General features: G+C 63.9%; 1 protein-coding gene across 4 annotated transcripts in view; it reads right to left on the bottom strand.

The window, feature by feature from the left end:
* Positions 1-12,413, bottom strand: part of GREB1 (growth regulating estrogen receptor binding 1) — a 69,349-nt gene that overhangs the window by 20,039 nt on the left and 36,897 nt on the right. For all 4 annotated transcript variants that reach the window (XM_045580472.1, XM_036434637.2, XM_045580473.1 and 1 more), the window contains exons 8-15: positions 9,647-9,760; positions 9,040-9,183; positions 7,134-7,319; positions 3,509-3,856; positions 3,225-3,353; positions 2,435-2,557; positions 1,512-1,709; positions 224-404 (exon numbers count right to left, since the gene is read on the bottom strand). In XM_045580472.1, coding sequence (XP_045436428.1) covers positions 224-404; positions 1,512-1,709; positions 2,435-2,557; positions 3,225-3,353; positions 3,509-3,856; positions 7,134-7,319; positions 9,040-9,183; positions 9,647-9,760 — 1,423 coding nt within the window. The remainder of the gene's footprint in view (positions 1-223; positions 405-1,511; positions 1,710-2,434; positions 2,558-3,224; positions 3,354-3,508; positions 3,857-7,133; positions 7,320-9,039; positions 9,184-9,646; positions 9,761-12,413) is intronic.

Here is a 12,413-nt window from a genome sequence, read left to right as displayed (position 1 = left end):
CCCCTAACCTCACGGTCCCAGGGTCCCCCCACCTCACGGTCCCAGAGCCCCCCCCCACCTCACGGTCCCAGAGCCCCCCCACCTCACGGTCCCAGAGCCCCCCACCTCACGAGGTCCCAGGGCCCCCCTAACCTCACGGTCCCAGGGCCCCCCCCACCTCACGGTCCCAGGGCCCCCACCTCACGGTCCCAGGGCCCCCACCTCACGGTCCCAGGGCCCCCACCTCACGAGGTCCCAGTGCGCGTGGTCGTGGACGAGGACGAAGAGTGTGTGCGGGTTCTGGAAGGAGCTCTGCAGGAAGACCTGGAACCGCGCCTGCGCCTCTGCGTCCAGCTTCAGGACATACTGCTCCGCCCGCTGCCTGGTCACGTGCTCCTCGTCCAGGCCAAGCTCCAGCAGCACCCCTGCACCGGGGAGCACCCGGTGAGCACCCGGGGAGCACCCTGCACCTGGGGAGCATCCTGCACCCGGGGAGCAACCGGGGAGCACCCTGTACCCGGGGAGCACCCTGCACCTGGGGAGCATCCTGTACCCAGGGAGCACCTGCGGAGCACCTGGGGAGCACCCGGGGAGCAACCAGGGAGCACCCTGCACCCGGGGAGCATCCTGTACCCGGTGAGCACCTGCGGAGCACCCGGGGAGCACCCTGCACCTGGGGAGCATCCTGTACCCGGGGAGCACCTGCGGAGCACCCGGGGAGCACCCCTGCACCCGGGGAGCACCTGGGGAACACCTGGGGAGCACCCGGTGAGCAACCAGGGAGCACCCTGCACCCGGGGAGCATCCTGTACCCGGTGAGCACCTGCGGAGCACCCGGGGAGCACCCCTGCACCCGGGGAGCATCCTGTACCCAGGGAGCACCCGGTGAGCAACCAGGGAGCACCCTGCACCCAGGGAGCATCCTGTACCCGGGGAGCACCTGCGGAGCACCCGGGGAGCACCCCTGCACCTGGTGAGCAACCCTGCACCCGGGGAGCACATGGTGAGCACCCGGGGAGCACCCGCCAGGACGCGGGTCACCAGCGCTGTCCCAGGCTCCACTCCCTCAGCAGCTGCACGGCCGGCACGGTGCTCGGCCCCGAGGCCACAGGGTGCCGGGACATGGGGGGCTGGCTCCTCCACAAATGACTGTGGTGAAGCCGCCGGTGTGCCCGCAGCCGCCAGGGGCCCAGCAGAGCCGCCTCCTGGCACAGCGGCTCCAGCACCATCACGGCAGCAGGAGGGAGGGGAAGGGAAGGGAAGGCCCACCCCCAGCTCCCTCAAAAGCACAGGGGAAGCACGTTCAGGCAGGACACGGACACGCAGGTCACGGGCCAGCACGGGGCAGGGAAAACCTGTCACGCTTCTCCCTTTCCCCGAGTGCAAACTCTCGGGCGAGTTATTCTCTCTCAGCCTCGGTTCCGGGACCGACAAAAGGGTGACACTTCCCGCCCCGTCCGCTTTGTCCAGAGCCCACCCGAGCTCCCGCAGGGGAAGCTCCCGGCGGATGCCCCGCTCCCCCAGGCCCGTACCCGAGTGCCAGACGTGGAGCAGGGTCTGCTGGTAGGCCACCTCGGAGGGCGGGATGCAGATCAGGAAGTCCACCTTCTGGAAGGAGCCCAAGTCCAGGTTCTGGGTGCTGGAGTCCGCGATGGAGCACACGTGCGAGAGCAGCTTCTGGGCCACGGCCAGCTGGAGGGGCCGGACGCGCGGCGGCTCCCGCCTGGAACCTGGGGCCGAGCCGGAGAGGTGAGGGGCCGCTGCGGGGGGCGGACAGCGCCGTCCAGAGCGCACGGCCACGGTCACCGGCCGGCAGCACCCCGCGGAACTCCGCACCTGCCCAGGCTGTTCACCACCAGGGGCCCCGCACACGCCTGCCCGGCCTCATGGTCCGGGGATGAGCTGCCCGGGGCCCGGAGGCCGGGAGCCCTCACCCTGGGGCAGGGCAGCACCGAGGGGAGCGGCGCCGAGTGTGGGCTTTGGGGGAGGCTGCGCGTTTGCAGGAAGAGGAGATGGCGGCCCCTCGGGACGTAACGGGATGAATATTTTAGCAATTGCGGGTCAGGGAGGCTCAGCAGAGTAAGGGGCCATCTCAGGGTAAGTGGCCTCATCGCTGAAGACTAACGTTAAAGCTGGGTGTTGGCTTACTGTAAGGCGACCAGACGTCCCGCTTTTGGTGGGACAGTCCCGATTTTTAACAATTTGTCCCATGTCCCGTGGCATTTTTAAAAAGTCCCGATTTTTGGAAAGGTTCTTTTGAATCTTTTGGACTTTTTTAAATGCCGCAGGACGTGGTACAAATTGTTAAAATGGGATGTCTGGTCACCTTAGGGATGCTGAGAAGAAGCCCCGCCCTCTGGGTGTGCTTCTAACATCGCTTCCTAGTAGCCTGGGGGATGGGGGGATGGAGGGGAGAAGGGGGGCCCTGGCCGCCAGCTCCCCCTCTCGCACTCACTCGTGCATGCCGGGACCCCGCCGACATCCAGGGCCATGGGGGCAGAGGCGGCAGAGGGCGAGGGAGAAAGGCGGCCTTGGTGCTCCTGATGAAACTTGTCCAGCAGGATGTCAATGTCGCCCTCTGCCCAAAACAGGAGGAACAGCAGGCCTGGGGCTTCCATCTGGGGACCCGCGGCCCACACCCAGGGCTGCCTGTGACGGCCCACGGCTGCGCTGGGCCTGGGGGCGCAGGGAGGAGGCAGGCAGGAGGGTCCCCTCAGGTCCTGGCTTAGAAAGGAGGTTAGCCGGGAGCACACAGGTGCCCGGACAGAGGGACAGCAGCGGGAGGACAGAGGGAAGGGGCCAAGCCCATCCTGGGGGGGGGGGGGGGTGAGGGACTCTGTGGGGCCCTGAGGGGGAGCAGCCAGGGACAGAGAAGGGCAGGCACAGCAGCATGTGGCACAGGGGCACCCAGCTCCTGTGAGGCTGAGAGCAGTGTGGGGAGGGGGGACGGTAGGAGCAGGGCGGAGTCAGGCAGAGCGCTACAGGCTCAGGCCCTCCCGCGCCCCAGAGAGACAGAAACCGCGATGCCCAGGAGAACCACAGCCAGGGAGGAAGGTGCCGGCCGGGACCACACCGGGGCCCTGCCCACAAGGCCAGAGTGTGGGTGCCCAAGCCAGAGGCCCCACCCCCACGTCTGGACCAAGGGACGCCCCGGCAGGTCGAGAGGGGCTCCCCATGATGCCCTCCCGCCTGGTCTTTGTGTAACCTGATCCGCTCAGGCCTTACACCTGTCTCCGCCAGCCCACCTGGACAGAGGGAGCTGAAGAAGGCCTCCAGGGAGTCCACCTTCCCGGTGACCAGTGCGTAGCTGACCTCCTGCTGGTACTCGGCCGGGGTGAGCAGGCTCTCGGACAGCACCCGGGCTTGGTACTTCCCTGGAAGACAGAGCTGGTGGCCGCGCGGCTCCGCGTCCGCACGGGGGTCCCGGGGCGGTCCGGGCCTGCGGCTCTGTCCCTCGCCCCCAGCCCGCCGGCTGGGAGCCGGGTTCCCCCAGCCCCGGCGCCGGGCGGAGCGGCCGGGCGGGGCTCACCGGTGACGGCGATGCAGGAGTCCAGGGCGGCGCTGCGGCAGGCGCAGATGATGACCACGTAGTTGGTCTTGGCCAGCTTGCCGTCCACCAGCAGCCGGAACATCTCGGCCAGGCCCTCGGCCAGCGAGGACGCGCACTCGATGACGTGCACGCTGTCGTTGCAGGAGCTGGCGGCCAGGCCGGCCAGCCAGGGCAGCTGCGCCGGCGTGACGGGCCCCGCGGGGCAGGGCGCGGGCGGGCAGGGGGGCATGGCCGGCGGGTACGGCCGCGTCTCCACCACGTGCGACTCGCGCCACGAGCGCAGGAAGATCTGCTCCAGGTCCTCCATCAGCGGCACCTGGTCCGCGGCTGCCAACACGGGGCCGGCAGGCCTCAGTGCCCGCCCCACACGCCCCACGTGGAGGCCTCTCCCCGCCCCCCCACAGGCCCCACCCGCCCCACACGCCCCACATGGAGGCCTCTCCCCGCCCCACACGCCCCACACGCCCCACGTGGAGGCCTCTCCCCCCCACACGCCCCACGTGGAGGCCTCTCCCCGCGCCCCCCACAGGCCCCACGTGGAGGCCTCTCCCCCCCACACGCCCCACGTGGAGGCCTCTCCCCGCGCCCCCCACAGGCCCCACACGCCCCACGTGGAGGCCTCTCCCCGCGCCCCCCACAGGCCCCACCCGCCCCACACGCCCCACACGGAGGCCTCTCCCCGCCCACACGCCCCACGTGGAGGCCTCTCCCCGCGCCCCCCACAGGCCCCACCCGCCCCACACGCCCCACATGGAGGCCTCTCCCCGCCCCACACGCCCCACACGCCCCACACGCCCCACGTGGAGGCCTCTCCCCGCGCCCCCCACAGGCCCCACCCGCCCCACACGCCCCACATGGAGGCCTCTCCCCGCCCCACACGCCCCACACGCCCCACGTGGAGGCCTCTCCACCCCACACGCCCCCACGTGGAGGCCTCTCCCGCGCCCCCCACAGGCCCCACCGCCCCACACGCCCACACGGAGGCCTCTCCCCCCCACACGCCCCACGTGGAGGCCTCTCCCCGCGCCCCCCACAGGCCCCACAGGCCCCACACGCCCCACACGGAGGCCTCTCACCCCCACACGCCCCACACGCCCCACGTGGAGGCCTCTCACCCCCACACGCCCCACACGGAGGCCTCTCACCCCCACACGCCCCACACGGAGGCCTCTCACCCCCACACGCCCCACGTGGAGGCCTCTCACCCCCACACGCCCCACGTGGAGGCCTCTCACCCCCACACGCCCCACACGGAGGCCTCTCACCCCCACACGCCCCACGTGGAGGCCTCTCACCCCCACACGCCCCACATGGAGGCCTCTCCCCGCCCCACACGCCCCACACGGAGGCCTCTCACCCCCCACACGGGCCCCACGTGGCAGTTCCATACAAATACAAGGGAAACGTGCCTAAGCTCATTTAAAAACAACACACCCCGAGTTGTTTCTGTGGCACTGTATCGCAGACAGCTGGGAACGGGGGAGAGCAGAGCGGCCATAACCTCCCCCTCCGAACACAACCACAGCTGTTCCTGTGGGTTCCTCAGGAGTTCCCTCCTCGGGCAGGTTTAACCTCAGAGTGCGCAACGTCAGAGCCGGTCCCCTTTCCCTCCCAGCCCACCGGAATCCCATCCACACGCTGACGTGTTCAGAAAGAGCCCTGGCCGTGGGCACTGACAGTGGGCAGTCACCGTGGGCAAATGCTGTTCCGTGACAGGGAGGCACCTACACCTACTTGGCAGCGCCTCTGCCATCCGTCCTGTCGTTGCCTCCAGAGCACCATCCCCACAAACAGGCCTCAGTGCGCACCTGAGAGAGCAGCGGCTCCCGGCCTGCTTCTGGCCTCGCCCCCCTGAGCACCTCTAACATCGGGTGCCCCCCTCCGTGACACCTCATTCTCATTATTCAAAAAGTGACTCCTGCCGAAGCCGGTGCTGCTCAGTGGATAGAGCGTCAGCCTGCAGACTGAAAGGTCCCAGGTTCGATTCCGGTCAAGGGCCTGTACCTTGGTTGCGGGCACATCCTCAGTAGGGGGTGTGCAGGAGGCAGCTGATTGATGTTTCTCTCATTAATGTATCTAACTCTCTATCCCTCTCTCTTCCTCTCTGTAAAAAAATCAATAAAATATATATATATATATATATTTTTTTTTTTTTTAAGTGACTCCTAGTCATGTGGAGGAAGCCTAACAAGCCGTGAACTTGGTCTAAACACGCTTCCAAAGAACATGGCACCCATGAGAGAGAAAAATGAAAGATCGAAAGGGCAGTGAAGTCCTGAGGAAAACATCACTACAAGATTGTTTAAAAAACAATATGAAGTGATATGAAAAAATAGCAAACAGCGTTTCAGAATGCATAGAGAATTGAAATGCATAAATGTGTCACCATATGTATTTATATACTGTATATGAGGCCCCTAGAACCATGAGAAATGCAAAAATACCACTCCTAGTAACTCCTTCTCAGATTGCCCCCTTAAAAAGCAAATTGCCGCCCTAGGTGGTTTGGCTCAGTGCCAGCATCAGCCTGCGGCCTAATGGGCCTCAGGTTTGATTCCAATCAAGGGCACATGTCTGGGTTCCAGGCTCGATCCCCAGTGAGAGGTGTGCCGGAGGCAGCCAATCAATGATTCTCTCTCATCATTGATGTTTCTTTCCATCTCTCTCTCCCCCTCCTTTCCTCTCTGAAATCAATAAACATATATTTTCTAAATCACACTGCCCTCTGTGGGACGTGTTGGGAACTGCTGCTGTAGAGCTGATGGCCTCAGCCTGAATCCTCAGACGTGAGCGTGCAGAAGGACTGCAGCAACAACAACAAACTTTATTTGCTATTTTTTCATATCACTGAGCTCCGGGGGCCATCACTCGAGGTGCTGTCAATCGTTTGACGGAGAAACACGTCCCTGTCTGACTCATTCACTTGCGTCTCTTGGATGACCAGCGAGGCCGACTACGCTCCACACTGGCTTCCTGCAGGCACTTTCTGGTGTGCACGTCCAAGTCCCATGTCCAGGTGAGCGGAGGGCAAAACACCGCATTTCTCCTGGGAAGACCCGTCCCCACCCAGCCGGCTGCGGAGCCCTGAGCTCCCCACCACCGAGATTCCGGATCTGAAGCAAGGGGGTCCCGCCCCCCACGCACTGGACTGCTGGGCTGCGGCAGCATCTCCTTGGATCAGCGGTTGGGTCTCCCGAGCCCCCCTCCCTTCCAGAACCTCTCCCCCCACAGCCCTCCTCCCCCCACACCCCACGCTGCCATGCTTGTCTTCTCTCCAATACAGCACTGGTCCCCACGGTCAGACTCCGCCCCCCAAGGGTGCCCAACGGTCTTCATCAGCCTTCACTCAACCTCGCTCGCAGGCGAATCTTTTCTAATTATCAGCAGGTGAATCTGACTCTGACCTATGTTAAGCCCTTCCCAGCCCCAGGGCAGTGACGGCTGCAGCTCCTGGTAGCACCTGCCAGCACCTTCCCTGAATCCCACTCCACCAGCCAGTGAGGGCGCCAGTGAGGGCAGCGAGGTGGGCGGGCGGCCCCCGGGTAGCGATGGCTCCTCAGAGGTCCCCGCGGGTGGGCGGGCAGATGGGCGCGGAGGGACTCACCCAGCTGCACCAGGTAGTACACGGTGAGCAGCAGCTGCGTCTCCTCGGAGATGGGCTGCACGGCGGGCGCCCCGTACTGCTCGTAGGCTCTGGAGATGGACTGGGCGTTCTGGTAGCACGTGTGCAGCAGTGGGCTCACCACCACGTCGCTCAGGTTCCCGCAGAGGCAGGGGAAGTTCCCGTGGCCTGCGGGGGAGGTCAGCGGGCTCGGCTCAGCCTGGGTCCCGCCCCCAGCCCACCCCACACCACCACGCCCACGCCTGCGCTGCTCCGTTTCCCTGCAGGGTGTCCTCGGGGCCACCACAGACACACACGGCCATGCATAGACCACGGCCGGGCAGAGACCACGGCCGGGCAGAGACCACGGCCAGGCAGAGACCACGGCCATGCACAGGACATGGCCATGCACAGACCACGGCCATGCACAGGACACGGCCATGCACAGGACACGGCCATGCACAGACCACGGCCATGCACAGGACACGGCCATGCACAGGACACGGCAATGCACAGGACACAGCCAGGCAGAGACCATGGCCAGGCAGAGACCACGGCCAGGCAGAGACCACGGCCATGCACAGGACACGGCCATGCACAGGACACGGCCCGGCAGAGACCACGGCCAGGCAGAGACCACAGCCAGGCAGAGACCACAGCCAGGCAGAGACCACGGCCATGCACAGAACACGGCCATGCACAGAACACGGCCATGCACAGAACACGGCCATGCACAGAACACGGCCATGCACAGGACACAGCCATGCACAGACCACGGCCATGCCCAGACACAGCCAGGCAGAGAACATGGCCATGCACAGAACACGGCCATGCACAGACCACAGCCATGCACAGACCACGGCCATGCACAGACCACGGCCATGCACAGAACACGGCCATGCACAGAACACGGCCATGCACAGAACACGGCAATGCACAGAACACGGCCATGCACAGAACACGGCCATGCACAGAACACGGCAATGCACAGAACACGGCCATGCACAGAACACGGCCATGCACAGGACACAGCCATGCACAGACCACGGCCATGCCCAGACACAGCCAGGCAGAGAACATGGCCATGTAGAAAGCACGGCCCGGTGACGAAATGCGGGCCTGCATTTGGTTGGCCAACGGGCCCCATTGGAAACCCACACGTGCCCATTCCTTCCTGCACAGCCTGGCCGCCTTCCGTGTGCAGGAGGAAGCCCGGATGCCGCTCTGACTTCTGAGCAGTGAGATACCACTCCCACTTTCCCACCACCCCCTCCTCCATTCCTGCGAGCATGACATCTCACACACAGTAGTAACACACTAAGGACCTGCCTGTGCACATGTGCATGCGTGGGTGGGGGGTATGTGTGCGCATGCGTGGGTATGCGTTCATAGATGCCAGCAGTGGGTGCCACCATCAAACAAGGCCTCCCACTTCGTTAGAAAAAGGGGTTTCTTCAGGGGCTCCCCAAACCGCCCTCCACACAGCAGCACCCGTTAGCCAGTGACACAAAGCAGTGAAGCCTAGCGTGGTCCATGCCTCTCGTGGTGACCGTGGCTGTCCCTGCCCAGCGGAGCCGGACCTCACAGTCAGAAACACAGCGGCCTCGGCCAACCCACAGACCATCCCGCCCAGGGCCCTGGTCCCGCCACCAGCAGAGGCCGAGGTCCACCTCTAACCGGACACTCAGCACACGGCAGGCGCTCAGGGAGGTCGCGGGAGGGAAGGAAGGAAAGGACAAGTGGACAAGCAAGTGGACCGCCCGCCGCGGAGCAGGGCGCTGTCCTGCGGTGGAAATGGAGGCGCGCCCCCTGCTGGCGCCTGGCAGGAGTGTCCGCGTGCTCCTGGGAGGACACCCTGGAGGCGGCCTGTGCCTCGTGCCTCTCCCAGCCGCCCCACCCCACCACTTGCCTTTAAATATCACCGGCCTGGCCTTGCATATCTTCAGCAAGTTGTCGGGAACGGACACCGGCTCCCCAGCGGCCGCCAGGGGAAAGGTGGCGGAGGCCGGTCCCACCACGCCGACCGGGGGCACGCAGGCCACGCCCGCGCCCTCTGGAAGCACACCGCGTGTTAGGACGCCACCGACGAGGCATCCCCCCCCCCCCCACACACACACACACACACCCCCAGACCAAGGTCAGGCCGGCCGCCACACCTGCTACAAGCTGACCTTTACCGCCCCCTCCATCCACGGGGGCACCCAAGTCGTGGAACCCCAAATTGCTGGGGCCAAAAGCACCTGCAAGGTCACCTGGTCCAACCTTTCCCACCAAACGGCCCCCTTTCCTCTTCGACGTCCCTGCCAGGTGACAGGCAAGCTCCTGGGTAAATTCCTGTGCGGTCAGGACCCCGGGCTGTGTTAGCGACTCAGACACACGGCAGGAGAGCCTTGGGCTGGAGCAGGGCCAGCCTCCCTAGGAATGCTCACCAGCACGCAAAACACAGGCCCACACGCACTCACACGCCACCCGCTGGCCCCCGAGCCTTGATGTGGGGCACGGCTCCTGTCACTCACCGTACTTAGCTCTGTGCCCGCCGCCCTGGGGGCAGCCGCCGTCCGCAGCCGAGGGGGACTCCGGGGACCAGCCTTTGTGGCGCTTTTTGGGGGGCCCGGAGTTTGAGAAGATACCTGGACAACATTCAGAGGGAGGGTTAGGCGGTCACAGGGTGGGGGAGGGAGCTTCAATAAGACAGCCCCCTAACTAGCGCGCAGAACACTCACTTATATTTCTTTCATTTTAAAAAATATATATATATTTTTTTTTTTATTGATTTTTTACAGAGAGGAAGGGAGAGGGATAGAGAGTTAGAAACATGGATGAGAGAAAAACATCGGCCAGCTGCCTCCTGCACACCTCCTACTAGGGATGTGCCCGCAACCAGGGTCCATGCCCTTGACCGGAATCGAACCTGTGGGGCCTTTCAGTCCGCAGACCGACGCTCTAGCCACTGAGCCACACCAGTTAGGGCTAAGTTTCTTAAAGTCACAGTTTGCGGTGGGTTTTGGCCTCCATTGGCATCACCTGGCCCCAGGACGCATCATGTGAATGTATCGCTCAAAGCTGTGCGGAAACCTGCCTGCGAGGCACTCCGATCAGGACTCACAAGGATCTGTGTGGCCCAGCGTGGGGCTCAGTGGCTGAGCGCCGACCTATGAACCAGGAGGTCCCAGTTCGATTTCCAGTCAGGGCACAGGCCAAGTTGTGGGCTCGATCCCCAATCGAGCAGGAGGCAACCAAGGAATGAGCCTTTCAATCTCTCTCTCCCACTTCCTCCCTCTCTGAAATCAATAAAAATATCTTTTTTTTTTAAAAGGGATATCTGTAAAGCACAGAGTCTGGGCCCAGGCAGTGGTGGCCTGGGAGACCCAGTCGCAGCCTCTCACAGGAGGAGCGGCCGCACCTCCAAGCCACCACCACCCTTCGCCACGTGGGGGCGGTACGGAGCCACCCGTGCTGGCTCCCCCGCCCAGGCGGGGAAGCTGATTTCAGACTAAAACAATCCAGGGCAGCGAGGGTTCGAGGCTGGAACCCACCGCTGGCAGTGGGCCGCCCTGCCCACCCTGGTGACAGCACGCCGGGACTCACCAGGCCCTGCGCGTGGGTGATTCCCAATATCGAGAAACTTCGGATGCAAAACTGCCCCCACCTTCAGAGTGGCACATTCAGTCCTGACTGCATAGTCGAGGCACCCGGGAGACTCCTACCGTCCTCCGCGCCTGTGGCAGCCCGCTCCCAGGGAAACCAGACCCCAGCGCCTGGGCGGGGAGGAGGGGGCCCGCCGGGCGGCTAAGCTGCCTGGTGAGTCTCGGGCAGCGGTCGGCAAACCCATCGGTCCACAGAGCCAACTACCAACAGGACAACGATGGACATGTCTTCTGAGAGCCAAGTTTTTTAAACTTCAACTCCTTCGAACGCCACGTCTTCACCACAGACTCGCCCAGCCCGTGGCGTTTTGTGGAAGAGCCACACTCACGGGGCCAGAGGGCCGCCTGTGGCTGGCGAGCCGCGGGGTGCCGCTCTGTTGACGAATGAGTTTGCCGACCACGGGTCTGAGGCGTCTCCAGGGGAGAGGAGCCGCTGTTCAGAGCGCCATTCCTCGATGCGTGGCCTGAGGAGGGGCGGGCAGAAGCAGCTGGAGCCGGTTCAGTCTGCCGGCACCTGGGCCCAACCTGGGCCCCTGCCGAGAAGCCCGTCTCGAAAGGTCTCCGGAGAGCGAGAAAACGCCTCCCTCACCAGCGGCCGCCCGAGCTCACGGCCGCTGGAGACGGAAAGGGCTCCGAAACACCCCGCACACCTTCCATCTGGACAGGAAATGCATTTTTTAAAAATGAGTAAAGAGGCCGAAACCGGTTTGGCTCAGTGGATAGAGCGTCGGCCACGGGACTGAAAGGTCCCAGGTTCGATTCCGGTCAGGGGCATGTACCTTGGTTGCGGGCACATCCCCAGTGTGGGGCGTGCAGGAGGCAGCTGATCGATGTTTCTCTCTCATGGATGTTTCTGACTCTCTATCCTCCTTCCCCCTTCCTCTCTGTAAAAAAATCAATACATTTTTAAAATAATAATAAAATAAAATAAAAATAAAAACGAGTGAATAGCCCAGCGGCTGGGGCTCAGCAGAGGTCACGGCGCCATTCCCGGTCGGGGCACAGGCTCGGTCCCCAGTAGGAGGGATGCAGGAGGCAGCCAATCAGTGACTCTCTCTCTCTTTCTCCATGCCTCTCTCTCTAAAAACCAAGAAAACATTTCTTAAAAAGCAAATAAAGAGCTGAAGCCCTTCAGTCCTCTGTGTGCCAGGAGCTCTCGGACCGGGGCTCCCTGCACGCTATGGCCCCCGAGGCGGCTCCGGGCGGAGACAGACCCTGTGTGGAGGCCACGGCGCCGGCTCCCCGGCCTCTATCCTCACGAGCTCCCGAGAAGACCCAGAAGCCAGTGCCTCTAAACACGGCACTGAGCCCTGGCCAGTGTGGCTCAGCGGTTGGAGCGTCAGCCCAAAGACTGAAAGGTCCCGGGTCCGATTCTGGTCAAGGTCATGGACCTCAGTTGCAGGCTTGATCCCCGGCCCGTCAGGTGGATGTGGGAGGCACCCCATTCATGTGTCTCTCTCGCACCCATGTCTCTCTGTCTCTCCCTTGCCCTTCCACTCTCTCTAAACATCAACAGGAAATGCCCTCGGGGGAGGGCTTACCAGACCTCAGGAAGGCCTGCACCCCGCGGGGAAGGGCTGCGCTTGGGCTCGGTGCGGAGGACGGTGGACGCTCCCCCTTGGGCCTCACACCCAGC

Source organism: Pipistrellus kuhlii, unplaced genomic scaffold, assembly GCF_014108245.1.
Source record: "Pipistrellus kuhlii isolate mPipKuh1 unplaced genomic scaffold, mPipKuh1.p scaffold_m20_p_13, whole genome shotgun sequence".
NCBI lineage: Eukaryota > Metazoa > Chordata > Mammalia > Chiroptera > Vespertilionidae > Pipistrellus > Pipistrellus kuhlii.
Note: the sequence above shows the minus strand (reverse complement) of the source record. Positions and strands in the feature narration are given on the sequence as shown.